Consider the following 14,249-nt stretch of genomic DNA (forward strand, 5'->3'; position numbering starts at 1 on the left):
GCTGGTGCGAGGCTCCTCTTGTGGATGTCGTTGACTTCTTCATATATATATATATATATATATATATATATATATATATATATATATATATATATATATATAAATATATATATATATATGTGTATATATATATATATATATATATATATATATATATATTGTGACGGTAACGCGTTGGTGTTCGGCTGTTTAAGGCTAGGGGTATGGCCTCGTCACATAGTTATAAAAAAAAATAGAAAAACTGGAACTTCGTCTGTGGTAAGGTAAGGAGAAGACACACAAAACACAAGTAAACTTTAACAATGAAATTTTAATTACGTTAAATAAATCAAAACATGAAAATAATGCACAAACAAATTCTTATAATAAAATCAATCAATCAAAATAATAAGAATACTTAAATGACACAATGAAAAGTTACGTTAAGGCAAAATAACAAGAAGTGCAACAAAAGTAAGTGGGAGGTGCTGGAATATTGGCTTAAAGCCACCACCTCTCTCAGTACACGCTAACGTCTAGCTGGGAGGAGTGCTGGCTACGAAAGCACTGAACATTCTGAGGACTGATGTTGGGGCGACCCCAGACATCAGGTAGTATTGGGGGGGGCGAGGCAGGTGCAGCCAGACCGGCGACCAATCAGCGGAGCCGTAGCGATCAACGGGTAGTTTGGTGGTTGGAGTTCGAACAGGTGGCTGGCTGCATACGTTTCTGCTCACCCTGGCAAGCCTTGCTGGTGTTGTTGTCGTTGTTGGACATTTCTTCCATAGTCTTTTTATATAATTGTGAAGACGTAATTATGGAGGGAAGAGCAGGCTCAATCTCTTGAAGGAGATTATCATCACAATATATATATATATATATATATATATATATACATATATTAGTATATTTTTTGGTAGCAGTCTTTCCTGTAGACATATTTTATTAAATATGACCGAAAAAGTAAGATTAATAATTCTAACACGAATTTTCTCAATCTTTCGTACATTATGCTTCACTGTTGGAGGTAAATCAAAAATCACTTCTCCAAAATTCATTTTTATTTCTAGTCTGACGCGACACGGGCGCGTTTCGTAAAACTTATTACATTTTCAAAGACTTCACAAATACACAACTGATTAGAACTTGCGTTTCCCTGATTTTATATCTACATTTGAGTGAGGTGGGAAGGGTGATGTGGCATTACATTTGAGTGAGGTGGGAAGGATGATGTGGCATTAGAGGATATTAATAGGGTATTAAAAGTATCAACACAAGACAGAACACGAAACAATGGATATTGAATAGAAGTGTTTGTAGAAAGCCTATTGGTCCATATTTCTTGATGCTTCTATATTGGAGCGGAGTCTTGAGGTGGGTAGAATATAGTTGTGCAATAATTGGCTGTTGATTGCTGGTGTTGACTTCTTGATGTGTAGTGCCTCGCAAACGTCAAGCCGCCTGCTATCGCTGTATCTATCGATGATTTCTGTGTTGTTTACTAGGATTTCTCTGGCGATGGTTTGGTTATGGGAAGAGATTATATGTTCCTTAATGGAGCCCTGTTGTTTATGCATCGTTAAACGCCTAGAAAGAGATGTTGTTGTCTTGCCTATATACTGGGTTTTTTTGGAGCTTACAGTCCCCAAGTGGGCATTTGAAGGCATAGACGACGTTAGTCTCTTTTAAAGCGTTCTGTTTCGTGTCTGGAGAGTTTCTCATGAGTAGGCTGGCCGTTTTTCTGGTTTTATAGTAAATCGTCAGTTGTATCCTCTGATTTTTGTCTGTAGGGATAACGTTTCTATTAACAATATCTTTCAGGACCCTTTCCTCTGTTTTATGAGCTGTGGAAAAGAAGTTCCTGTAAAATAGTCTAATAGGGGGTATAGGTGTTGTGTTAGTTGTCTCTTCGGAGGTTAACCTCCGAAGAGACAACTAACACAACACCTATACCCCCTATTAGACTATTTTACAGGAACTTCTTTTCCACAGCTCATAAAACAGAGGAAAGGGTCCTGAAAGATATTGTTAATAGAAACGTTATCCCTACAGACAAAAATCAGAGGATACAACTGACGATTTACTATAAAACCAGAAAAACGGCCAGCCTACTCATGAGAAACTCTCCAGACACGAAACAGAACGCTTTAAAAGAGACTAACGTCGTCTATGCCTTCAAATGCCCACTTGGGGACTGTAAGCTCCAAAAAACCCAGTATATAGGCAAGACAACAACATCTCTTTCTAGGCGTTTAACGATGCATAAACAACAGGGCTCCATTAAGGAACATATAATCTCTTCCCATAACCAAACCATCGCCAGAGAAATCCTAGTAAACAACACAGAAATCATCGATAGATACAGCGATAGCAGGCGGCTTGACGTTTGCGAGGCACTACACATCAAGAAGTCAACACCAGCAATCAACAGCCAATTATTGCACAACTATATTCTACCCACCTCAAGACTCCGCTCCAATATAGAAGCATCAAGAAATATGGACCAATAGGCTTTCTACAAACACTTCTTTTCAATATCCATTGTTTCGTGTTCTGTCTTGTGTTGATACTTTTAATACCCTATTAATATCCTCTAATGCCACATCATCCTTCCCACCTCACTCAAATGTAATGCCACATCACCCTTCCCACCTCACTCAAATGTAGATATAAAATCAGGGAAACGCAAGTTCTAATCAGTTGTGTATTTGTGAAGTCTTTGAAAATGTAATAAGTTTTACGAAACGCGCCCGTGTCGCGTCAGACTAGAAATAAAAATGAATTTTGGAGAAGTGATTTTTGATTTACCTCCAACAGTGAAGCATAATGTACGAAAGATTGAGAAAATTCGTGTTAGAATTATTAATCTTACTTTTTCGGTCATATTTAATAAAATATATACATATATATATATATATATATACATATATATATATATATATATATATATATATATATATATATATATATATATATATATATATATATATATATATATATTTATATATATACATATTGTGACGGTAAAGTGTTGGAGTGTTGATGTTCGGCAGTCCTCCAATGGCAGGTGGCAATGCCTTGTCACATTTACAGAAAAAAAAGAGACTGCTTGCCTGTTTGTCTGTGGTAAGGTAATGAGAAGACACACAAAACACAAAATATAAACAATGTAATTTTAATTACTTTAGAAAACAAGATATGAACAAAGACAATCCCTTGGCTTACGTAAAATTCAAAACAAGTCAACAAACAAAACAACATGAATAATTAATGAATGTAAAATTTACTCTAAAATAAAATAAAGTGCAAGACAATAATAATATTATTCAGGTGCTGAGAATACTGGCTTAAGCTGCAACCTCCCTTAGTACACGACAGCCAGGGCTTAGTCTACCAGAGAGAGATGTCAACTTCTAAGAGCACAGAGATATTCTGAGGAATACGGCGTGTGCTGGCCCAGACGTCGACTCAGGTAGGGGGGCGTGAGTGCAGGTGCAGGTGCGGTCGGCGATACACCAGCCAATCTGGAGCAGGCAGGCGGAGAATGGGTAGTTTGCTCGTTGACGACGGGCGGAGGAGCCGGCGTGTCTGGTGGTGCAAGGTACGCTTTGCTTCCTGGGCAAAACGTTTGGCGATACTGGTGGACGTATCTTCAATATAGTATCTTGTACTTGTAAGATGACGTGAATGATATAGGGAAGAGCAGGCTCAATCTCTCTTGAAAGAGATTATCGTCACAACTCTCCCTCGAAGCCTGCGGTTCCGGAAGAAGTTACGTCTTCATGTTGTAGAGTGTTAGGTGGAGTTGCCTCTACTTCATAGACTCTGGAGAGGGCGTCGGCTATTATGTTGTCAGACCCCTTGATGTAGAAGATCTCCAGGTTGAAATCTTGTAGATATAAAGCCCATCGTAGAAGACGTTGGTTATTGAATTGGGCTTGATGTAAGAAGCGGAGAGGATTGTGGTCTGAGTAGATGGTGGTAGACCTAGCACCTTGTAGGTATGGAGCAAAGTGTTGTAGATTCAGGACGATGGAGAGTAGCTCCTTCTCGATAGTGCTGTAGTTCTTCTGGTGGGGTTTCAACTTGTAGCTGTAGTAGCTAACAGGTAGAACCTCCTCGCCTCGTTGCTGCATCAAGACACCCCCGATGCCGGTACCACTGGCGTCGACATGGAGGATGAAAGGCTTGGTGATATCTGGCGAGGCGAGAATAGGATTAGAACAAAGCAGGAATTTGAGTTGTTTGAAAGCAACGGTTTGCTGAATGGTCCAATTATACCGTTGCTTGGGACTGGTTAAAGTGATTAATGGGGTTGCTACCGTACTAAAATTCTTCACAAACCTACGGTAGTAGGAGGCAAGACCAAGGAAGCGCAGGAGCTGCTTCCTGGTGGTAGGCTGTGGGTAATGTTGGATGGCTTGAGTGTGTATGTTTAACGGAGCTAGGCTGCCACTCCCTATTACATGACCCAGATAACGCACTTTACCTTTGGCAAAGGTGGACTTGCCCAAGTTGATGGTGAGGCCGGCTGTCAGGAGCTTAGCGAACAATCGTTGCAGCTGGAGCAGATGCTCGCTCCAGGTGTTGGATGCTACAACGTTATCATCCAAATAGCCGTAGGTGTTATCCAAGCCCTGGATGACGCGGTTGACAGCTCTCTGAAAGGTGGCCGGGGCATTACATAGTCCAAAGGGAAGGCGTTCATACCTGAAAAGTCCAAAGGGAGTGATAAAGGCAGATATTTCTTTGGCTCGCTCTGTTAAACACACTTGGTAATACCCCTTGAGCAAGTCCACTTGGGACAAGTACCGGGCATTACCAATGGCGTCAAGGATGTCATCTATCCTTGGCAAGGGGTATGCATCCTTGACAGTCACATTATTTAATTTCCGATAGTCTGTGCACAATCTAACCTTACCTTGGGGATTTGGCACCAAGATACAGGGTAAGGCCCAGGGGGACTCACAAGGTGTGGCCAGTCCATGATCCAGGAGGTACTGTACCTCAGCACGCATGACTTCCTTCTTGCTAGGGCTGATTCGGTAGAAGGGTTGACGAATCGGCCGGGTGTCAGGGAGCAGTTGGATGTCGTGCTGAGTTACATTACACTCTTGTGGATCATCTCGGAACAACTCCTGATGTTCCTTGAAGATTTTGATGAGAGGTGCACTATGATTGTCCTGAAAATAGTTATGAAGATCAGTTAGGATTTCCGAATTGGAAAGCGCTGACTCAGTGTCAGTGCTTTCGGGAGGAGAAGCAGGGAAGGTCTCACTGTGGAGGTATGGACCTTTAAAGGAAGAATATGTTATCATTACAGTGGGAGGAGTACCGTTATATAGCTTCAGGAGGTTGACGTGGCACAACTGGGTCTTCCGCCGCCTATCTGGAGTCTCTAGAACGTAGTTGTGGTTGTTTCTGCACTCCTTGATGCGGTAGGGTCTTGAAAACCTGTTTTGCAAGGGAGAACCTGGGATAGGGAAATAGGCCAACACGAAGTCTCCCGGTTTAAATTTCCTTACTTTGCTATTCTGGTCGTAATGAGTCTTCATCCTCTCCTGTGCTTTCAATAGATTATCCTTAGCAAAGTTATGCACCCTCTCTAGAATGTGTTGTAGGTTTTGAAGAAACTGGGGCACATTCTGATGCTCACTGAAGGTGGCATCACGTAGAGAATCTTTAAAAGCTTTGAGAGGAGTACGGCACTTACGTCCGTAGAGCATCTCATAAGGAGATACTCCTAGAGACTCAATGGGAAGACTTCTAAATATACACATTATTAAATCTATTTGCTTATCCCAATCCTTAGAGGTTTCATTGCAAAACTTCTTCAGGAGTGCTTTAATAGTCTGATGACTACGCTCAAGAGAACCCTGTGAAGCAGGATGATAGGGGCTGGACAATACCTGTGTGATGTTGAACTCTTCCAGTGTCCTCTTGAAGAGATCACTGGTGAAGTTGGTGCCACAGTCGCTCTGAACCTCCCTTGGAAATCCATACTGGGTGAAGATCTTCAATAAGTGTTTCACCACCGTAGCAGCCGTGATGTTCTTTACTGGAACTGCTATGGGGAATCTGGTGGTAGGACACAGGATGGTTAGTATATAGGCGTTACCAGAACTGGTCCGAGGTAAAGGACCAACACAGTCTATAATAAGTCTGTGGAAAGGTTCCGCAGGCACCTGGATGGGTGTCAGTGGTGCTCTGGGGATAGAGATGCTTGGTTTACGTGCCATCTGACATGTATGACACTGTTTGACGTACTGTTTGACGCTATTTACCATACCTGGCCAGTAGTAGTCTTGACGGATTCCATGGTTGGTCTTGTTAAATCCGTAGTGCGAGAGTGCTCCGTGGGCCAGATGTAGAATAGTGGGCCGCAGGCTGGCAGGAATCACTAGTTGTTCGACGTTGGCCCAATCGTCCTCCTCCTTCAGTTTACTGGGTCTGTATCTGCGGTAGAGCAACTCATTCTCTAGGAAGAACCCAGGAATACTGTCAGGTTGAGTCTCAGCCTGGAAGAATAATGGTGTCAAGGTAAGATCTTCCCTCTGTAACTTACGGAACTCCAACGTGGTCAGATTCGGGGGTAGTTTCTGAGGGTCTTGAGGGACAGCGGTAGCAGTAGAGTCAGCTGGCTGTGGTCGTGCAGCTTGTGCACGGGTGGTCACTAAAACCGGAGGAGAAACTTCATCACTCTCTTGAACCTTTGCTGGAACATACTCAAAGATGGGATTATCCATTACAGAGGTACACACCTGGGGTTTGTCCATGACGATCAGGTTGGTCGGTTGCAGGTCTTCTGCCAAGTCGTTGCCTAGGAGAAGTTGCACTCCAGGCATGGGAAAAGGCTTTTCCCTGATGGCGACTTGGACTTCACTGGTCACGAAGGGACAAACCAGGTGGACTCTGGCGAGAGGATAAGGAGTGGTAGCAGTGAGGTCAGTGATGAAGACGGTTTCCCCGGTGTAGGCGATATAGGGCACAGCTGATTTCAAAATAATTGATTGAAGAGCCGCTGTGTCCCTCAAGATCTTCAGTTGGAAACGTCCCTCCGGATCTGAACCGTAGGTAGAGACAGTTCCAGGATACAGGTGGTTACTGAAGAGAGAAAGATCATTAACATGAACACCAACATTCATCACAGGCTTACCGGACTTAGGAGGAGTCTGTTTGGGTTTAGTGGATTCAGTATTACCTTTGTATTGAGACTTACCACATTTATCTATGGTATGTCCATAGAGTCTACAATACTTACAGTACAATTGCGAGCCAGCTTGATCGGTACTCACTTTCTCGTAACTGTACCAAGACTTCTTACTGGAAGGTGGTTCTGGTGTCAGCCGGTGAATGAGGCTATAAGTGTCAGCCGACTTAGCACATCTTAGGTAGTCGGTCTCTTCTTTATCTGCTAAATATAAACGGACAGGAGGCGGCACACGCCTCAAGAATTCTTCAACTAGCATGAGGTTGACGAGTTCTGCAAAGGTAGAGACATGTGCTGCTTCCAGCCATTTCATAAAATATCTCCTTTTGGTATTAGCAAATTCTAGAAAGGTAGTGGTACTTGCCTTTAGGTGGTCACGGAATTTTCTTCGGTAGCTTTCGGTGGAGAGAAGGTAGGCGTCCAACACTGCTTGTTTCAGAGTCTGGTAGTCATTCTCAGACGCCAAAGTACTGAGTGTAACTGCAGCTCTACCTGTGAGATGTACTCTGAGAAGGGTAGCCCATTGGTCGGCAGGCCAACTAAGTTGATTAGCAAGGGTCTCAAAGGTGGTGAAAAATACGTCGGCTTCTGTCTCTACGAATGGTGGCATTAACTTACTTGCATGTGAGATATTGAAACTTACAGGAAGACTGGCGGTAGCTTGCTGGCGTTGAGCGAAGTGTGTAGTTTTCAACGCGAATTCTTGTTGACGGCATTCCATAGCCAGAACAGCTTGTTATTTGTCATGCTCGCGTTGCATCTCCAGGTGGCGTTGTTTTGCTTCAAGCTGTACTCGTTCACGCTCACGGAGTATTGCAATCTCACGTTCTTGTTCTTCTTTCCTCAAGGCAGCTTCTCGTTCTTTTATTTGTAGAGCTTCTTTTTGTTGTTCTCGCTCGATCTTGGCAAGCTCTAGTTTGAGTTTCAGAGTTGCCAAATCAGGTTTATCTGCAATAGAGTAAGTTTCGTGAGTTTCAGAGTCTATCTTACCTTCCTCTAAGAGATGATCCAGTAACAGGTTATGCAGTTCATTTTTGTTGGCTCCATGGGGAACATCTAGTTGATACTCATGTGCAAGAGTTTGTAATTTAGTCCTCTTGGCACGACTTAAGTTCCCTATTTCACCTGCTGGATCTGCACGGAAAGCTTGGAGACGAAACATGGTGAAATTAGGAAATAAATGTACAACGAATATACTGTTGTGATATGGTGAATGTCAGAAACAGGACAACGTGGCAACTGGTACCTATCCTGTGGAATCGTTAACAATTAATGTTAATTTCAAGATGGTAAATGATTAATAAATCAAGATCGCAGGAAATCTTGTACCCGGTACTCAATGTAAGAGGATAAGGGCAAGAAAATCCTACTAAGTAAGCGAAACTGAGTTTCTAAACAAATGAAACATTTAATTGCCTCAAAAGTGAATTAGGTAGTCCAAGAATGTAGGCATACCTTGCCTAGTCTCTATAGGACATAAGCAAGTTTTTCCCACTGAAATGAAATATGATACTTACAGAATTAGCGAACTTTTGTGCTCTGAAAAAAGAAAGCTAATTCCCTACATAGGTAAATATCATCATCTCTGACCGACGTGTAGGGGTGTGAGGTGTCAACTGGTGACGAGAACTGCTGCTGAGGTCCCAATTCAGCAACTAAAGTTCGTGCTAGAGGAACTATGGCCCTCTTTATCTTCCTACCGTCGGATTGCAGAAGATTAGGTGCTCTTGACCCGGGGACAGACCACAGTACCAGGGTACCAATATGATGATCTGCCGAAAATATGAGAAATATCCTAGGGACAAAAGATGGTAAACACGAGTAATAACACGGAGGGAGAGATGACCAATTAAGAGAATGACTGAGGCCTACAGTCACCACATAATCCAAAGTTGTCTCACCTTCACCATATGCTACTCTCGGAATGCATAATACACACAGCACCATATGAAAATAAAATTGAATATTGAAAAGAGTGAAAAGCTACTTTACCAAAGCCAAGTACGCTCACCACAAATTTACGGTCTGGTACTAGTACCTGAGTGAAGCCTCCCGGACAGGCCCCCATGAAATGTGATGGTAAAGTGTTGGAGTGTTGATGTTCGGCAGTCCTCCAATGGCAGGTGGCAATGCCTTGTCACATTTACAGAAAAAAAAGAGACTGCTTGCCTGTTTGTCTGTGGTAAGGTAATGGGAAGACACACAAAACACAAAATATAAACAATGAAATTTTAATTACTTTAGAAAACAAGATATGAACAAAGACAATCCCTTGGCTTATGTAAAATTCAAAACAAGTCAACAAACAAAACAACATGAATAATTAATGAATGTAAAATTTACTCTAAAATAAAATGAAGTGCAAGACAATAATAATATTATTCAGGTGCTGAGAATACTGGCTTAAGCTGCCACCTCCCTTAGTACACGACAGCCAGGGCTTAGTCTACCAGAGAGAGATGTCAACTTCTAAGAGCACAGAGATATTCTGAGGAATACGGCGTGTGCTGGCCCAGACGTCGACTCAGGTAGGGGGGCGTGAGTGCAGGTGCAGGTGCGGTCGGCGATACACCAGCCAATCAGGAGCAGGCAGGCGGAGAATGGGTAGTTTGCTCGTTGACGACGGGCGGAGGAGCCGGCTTGTCTGGTGGTGCAAGGTACGCTTTGCTTCCTGGGCAAAACGTTTGGCGATACTGGTGGACGTATCTTCAATATAGTATCTTATACTTGTAAGATGAAGTGAATGATATAGGGAAGAGCAGGCTCAATCTCTCTTGAAAGAGATTATCGTCACAATATATATATATATATATATATATATATATATATATATATATATATATATATATATATATATATATATATATACATATATATATATACATATATATATATATATATATATATATATATATATATATATATATATATATATATATATATGTGTATATATATATATATATATATTTATACATATACATATATATATATATATATATATATATATATATATATATATATATATATATATATATATATATATATATATATATATATATATATATATATATATATATATATATGGATACATATATCCATCTATCTTTCTATCCATCCATCTGTGCACCCATCTATCCTTCAATCTATTCATCCATCTAACTTCTTATCTATCTATCTATCTATCTCTTTATGCTCTTACTCATCTTTCTATCCATATATTCATCCAACTATCTTTCCATCTATCTATTCGTCTATCTGTTCATCTACCTATTTATCAATTCATCCATCCATCTATTAACCTGTCTATCCATTCACCTGTTAGATTTATCTTCAGTTGGCACGAAGTTGGAATATCCGTGGCCCAAGACCACGGCAATTATCTGAGTATTTGCACTCACAAACGGTGTAAAACAAGGTTGTGTTCTGGTTTCCAGCTTCTTCAGCTTCATGTTCTCTGCCATGTTGATTGATGTTTATAGAAACAGTTTATAGAGATAGATGTTGGACCAACCTCTGTTTCAGTTTTGATGGGAAGCTGTTCAACTAAAGGATATTCTTTGTCAGAACCAAAGTCCAAGTTGAGACCATTCGTGACTTTCTATTTAAGGATAACTGAGCCCTCAACTCCAGTATAGAGGCTGGCATGCAATACAACATGGGGTATTTTTGGTGGTGGTGGTGAGGCCGAAGTATGAGCTTCGGCTTCACCATCTCCACAAAAAAGTTTAAGGTTTTGCACCAGCCTGCTCCTGGCTGTAACTACGCTGAGCCGTCCATCACCGTCAGCGGCCAGAAGCTCAACAGCATAAATTGTTGTATACATATCTCAGCAGTACTCTATCACATTGCAGTCATTATCGATAGGAAGGTGAACACCAGATCCCACAAGCCTTTCACTAGGCTTGTGAGGCCTGGACTGTCAATAACTGCTACTCAAAAAAGCTAAACAATTTCTTTTTGAACTGTCTACTGAAGCTGCTTAGGGTGATAGGGCAGGATAGTGATATAAATAAGTATACAGATATTCTTTCACAGGCTGGAATGACAAAGTATTCATATCATGGTTTGTAAGGCACAGCACAGATGGCCTAACCATGTTGTTCACATGCCCAGTCACATGCAGTCGCAATGAACGTTCACATGCAGTCGCAATGAACGACTGCCAAAGAAGATGTTCTATGGCGAAGTACAAGAGGGTAAATAATCTCCTGGAGGGCAAAGAATTAAATTAATGATACCCCCAAGGCTTCCCTCAACAAATTCTATGTTTAGACAATACACAGCCCCATTGTTTAAGTCTCTTAGCATGCTAAACATACACTCACTCTTCACATTTTCATGTGCTGTTTACATGTTCAAAACCTTGTTCCTAAATGCTAATCTTAATCTGAAAAATTTCCTTGATAGGTGTAATAGAAATTTTCCATTTTGTTTTAATTTTCCAAGCTATGCCTTATTCAAAAGTAAAACAAAAGAGTACCTAATTTCATCCTCACAGTTTCCTACCTTGTGTTTGATACCCACACTGAATCTTGTGCTACTCACTTCTCCAATATTAGTACTTAAGACATATATCTTTACCAGTGTAATTATCTCTGTCAATTTATTTTGTGGTTATTTTTTATATAAAACTTTGCAGCAATGTACCATTTAATCTTACCTGATATGTTAGAGTAAAGACCTGTCAGAAACGCTATGCGTGTTAGTGACTTTGCAAGAATGTACAAATGCCAATCGTAGGTAGTCTCACAAACCTATTATACCTTCTTATGAATAACAATTATTATAATTAAAATAATCATAATAATAATAATTATTATTATTATTATTATTATTATTATTATTATTATTATTATTATTATTATTATTATTATTATTATTATTATTATTATTATTATTATTATTATTATTAACTGTACCTTAGACGCTGAAAACTAGAACATCGCTGAGAATCGCTCTGCCTGGCGCTGACAAGTTCACATTGGTGAAGGAGCCTACGAAAAAAACAGACTAATTGACGGCTTGTGGAGATTTCTTTGCAAGCCCAGGGCAGGCAGCTCCCCATACCAGGAGCACACACTTCCATGGACCTACTGCCATCGTATAATCTGAACCCGCTCCTACATAAAATGATGACACTGAGTGGTCGTCATCGATTTTGATGAACATGTGCATTTATTTAAAGAAGAAAAAGTTTCAAAAGACTTGACCTTCGTGTTTAGCTGAAAGTTTAAACAACTACTCCCATTGTTGAACTATAACTGGTTCATAAGTTTCGCCCTCATAATAGAATGCTTCATAAATTATTTATTATATTTCCTCAGGAATGAAGAGCTAGAGGTGAAGTGGCTTCACCCAGGCGATGGCAGGGTAGAGGACATGATAGCCATGAACAACCACGGCCTTTGGCGCCAGAGCGCACATTTTACCTTGCACTTGGATACACCATTAGAAACACAGCAGTATCTTCAAGCTGTTACTCATCTGAATAAGTAAGAAGTACAGAGCATACTTTCTTTTGTATAAAACAAACAATAACAAATTATTTTTTTTTAGTTATTAGATGTATTAACACGTGCTAAGACAGTATTACTCAAACTTGCTGGAAAGTCTTAATTGTTATATAATTTTATATATAACACATTTATACTTCGTTAACGTAGTGTTTCATGGTTCATCAACATCGTGTTTTAAGGTTCATCAACGTAGTGTTTCTTGGTTCATTCAAATTCAAATGTTTATTTAGGTAAAATACATACATACAAGGGGTGATACAAAAATTTATGAATTTATACATAGAGCTAGTACATACAATGCCTAAAGCCACTATTACGCAAAGCGTTTCGGGCAGGAAAAACATTAAAGACTAAAACATAATACTAATTGAGATTAAAGTATAAAATGTGTTGAGAAAATATAAAAATAAACAGGGAGGAACATGGCAGAAAAAAAGTAAAAATACAATTTGGTCGACAAACAGCATTATTTAAAAATAACAGACATGGGTTGACATTAAAAGGGTAAGGTAGGTTACAAGGAGTTAATTAGGTAGTGCTTAGTATTTATCTTAAACTGGTTGAGAGGTACAGTCTTTAACATGATTGGGAAGGTCATTCCACATTCTGGGTCCCTTCATTTGTAGAGCATTTTTAGTTTGATTAAGTCGAACTCTTGGAATATCATAAAGGTATTTGTTTCTGGTGTGGTGGACATGGGTTCTGTTACAACCTTCAGTGAAGCTTTTAAGGTCAGGATTGGCATTACAGTTCAGCGTTTTATATATATATATATATATATATATATATATATATATATATATATATATATATATATATATATATATATATATATATATATATATATATATATATTATTAAATATGACCGAAAAAGTAAGATTAATAATTCTAACACGAATTTTCTCAATCTTTCGTACATTACGCTTCACTGTTGGAGGTAAATCAAAAATCAATTCTCCAAAATTCATTTTTATTTCTAGTCTGACGCGACACGGGCGCGTTTCGTAAAACTTATTACATTTTCAAAGACTTTTAGTTCACAAATACACAACTGAATAGAACTTACGTATCTCCGATTTTATATCTACATTTGAGTGAGGTGGGAGGGGTGATGTGGCATTAACACAAGACAGAACAAAAGGGGATATTAATAGGGTATTAAAAGTATCAACACAAGACAGAACACAAACAATGGGTATTGAATAGAAGTGTTTGTAGAAAGCCTATTGGTCCATATTTCTTGATGCTTCTATATTGGAGCGGAGTCTTGAGGTGGGTAGAATATAGTTGTGCAATAATTGGCTGTTGATTGCTGGTGTTGACTTCTTGATGTGTAGTGCCTCGCAAACGTAAAGCCGCCTGCTATCGCTGTATCTATCGATGATTTCTGTGTTGTTTACTAGGATTTCTCTGGCGATGGTTTGGTTGTGGGAAGAGATTATATGTTCCTTAATGGAGCCCTGTTGCTTATGCATCGTTAAACGCCTAGAAAGAGATGTTGTTGTCTTGCCTATATACTGGGTTTTTTGGAGCTTACAGTCC

The 14,249-nt window shown here is 39.8% G+C and overlaps 1 protein-coding gene across 4 annotated transcripts in view; it reads left to right on the forward strand.

Moving 5' to 3' along the window:
• The window catches only part of LOC123749338 (uncharacterized), an 89,197-nt gene that overhangs the window by 13,775 nt on the left and 61,173 nt on the right, over positions 1 to 14,249 (forward strand). For 2 of the 4 annotated variants that reach the window (XM_069333175.1, XM_069333188.1), the window contains exon 1: positions 12,546 to 12,681. Coding sequence is in view for 1 of the 4 variants with exons in the window: in XM_069333183.1 (XP_069189284.1) it covers positions 12,514 to 12,681 (168 nt within the window). In the remaining 3 variants the exon portion in view is untranslated. Of the gene's footprint in view, positions 1 to 12,513; positions 12,682 to 14,249 lie in introns of those variants that run through there. The other 2 variants (XM_069333183.1, XM_069333180.1) reach the window with 2 other exon arrangements.

This window comes from Procambarus clarkii, chromosome 4 (genome assembly GCF_040958095.1).
Source record: "Procambarus clarkii isolate CNS0578487 chromosome 4, FALCON_Pclarkii_2.0, whole genome shotgun sequence".
Taxonomy (NCBI): domain Eukaryota; kingdom Metazoa; phylum Arthropoda; class Malacostraca; order Decapoda; family Cambaridae; genus Procambarus; species Procambarus clarkii.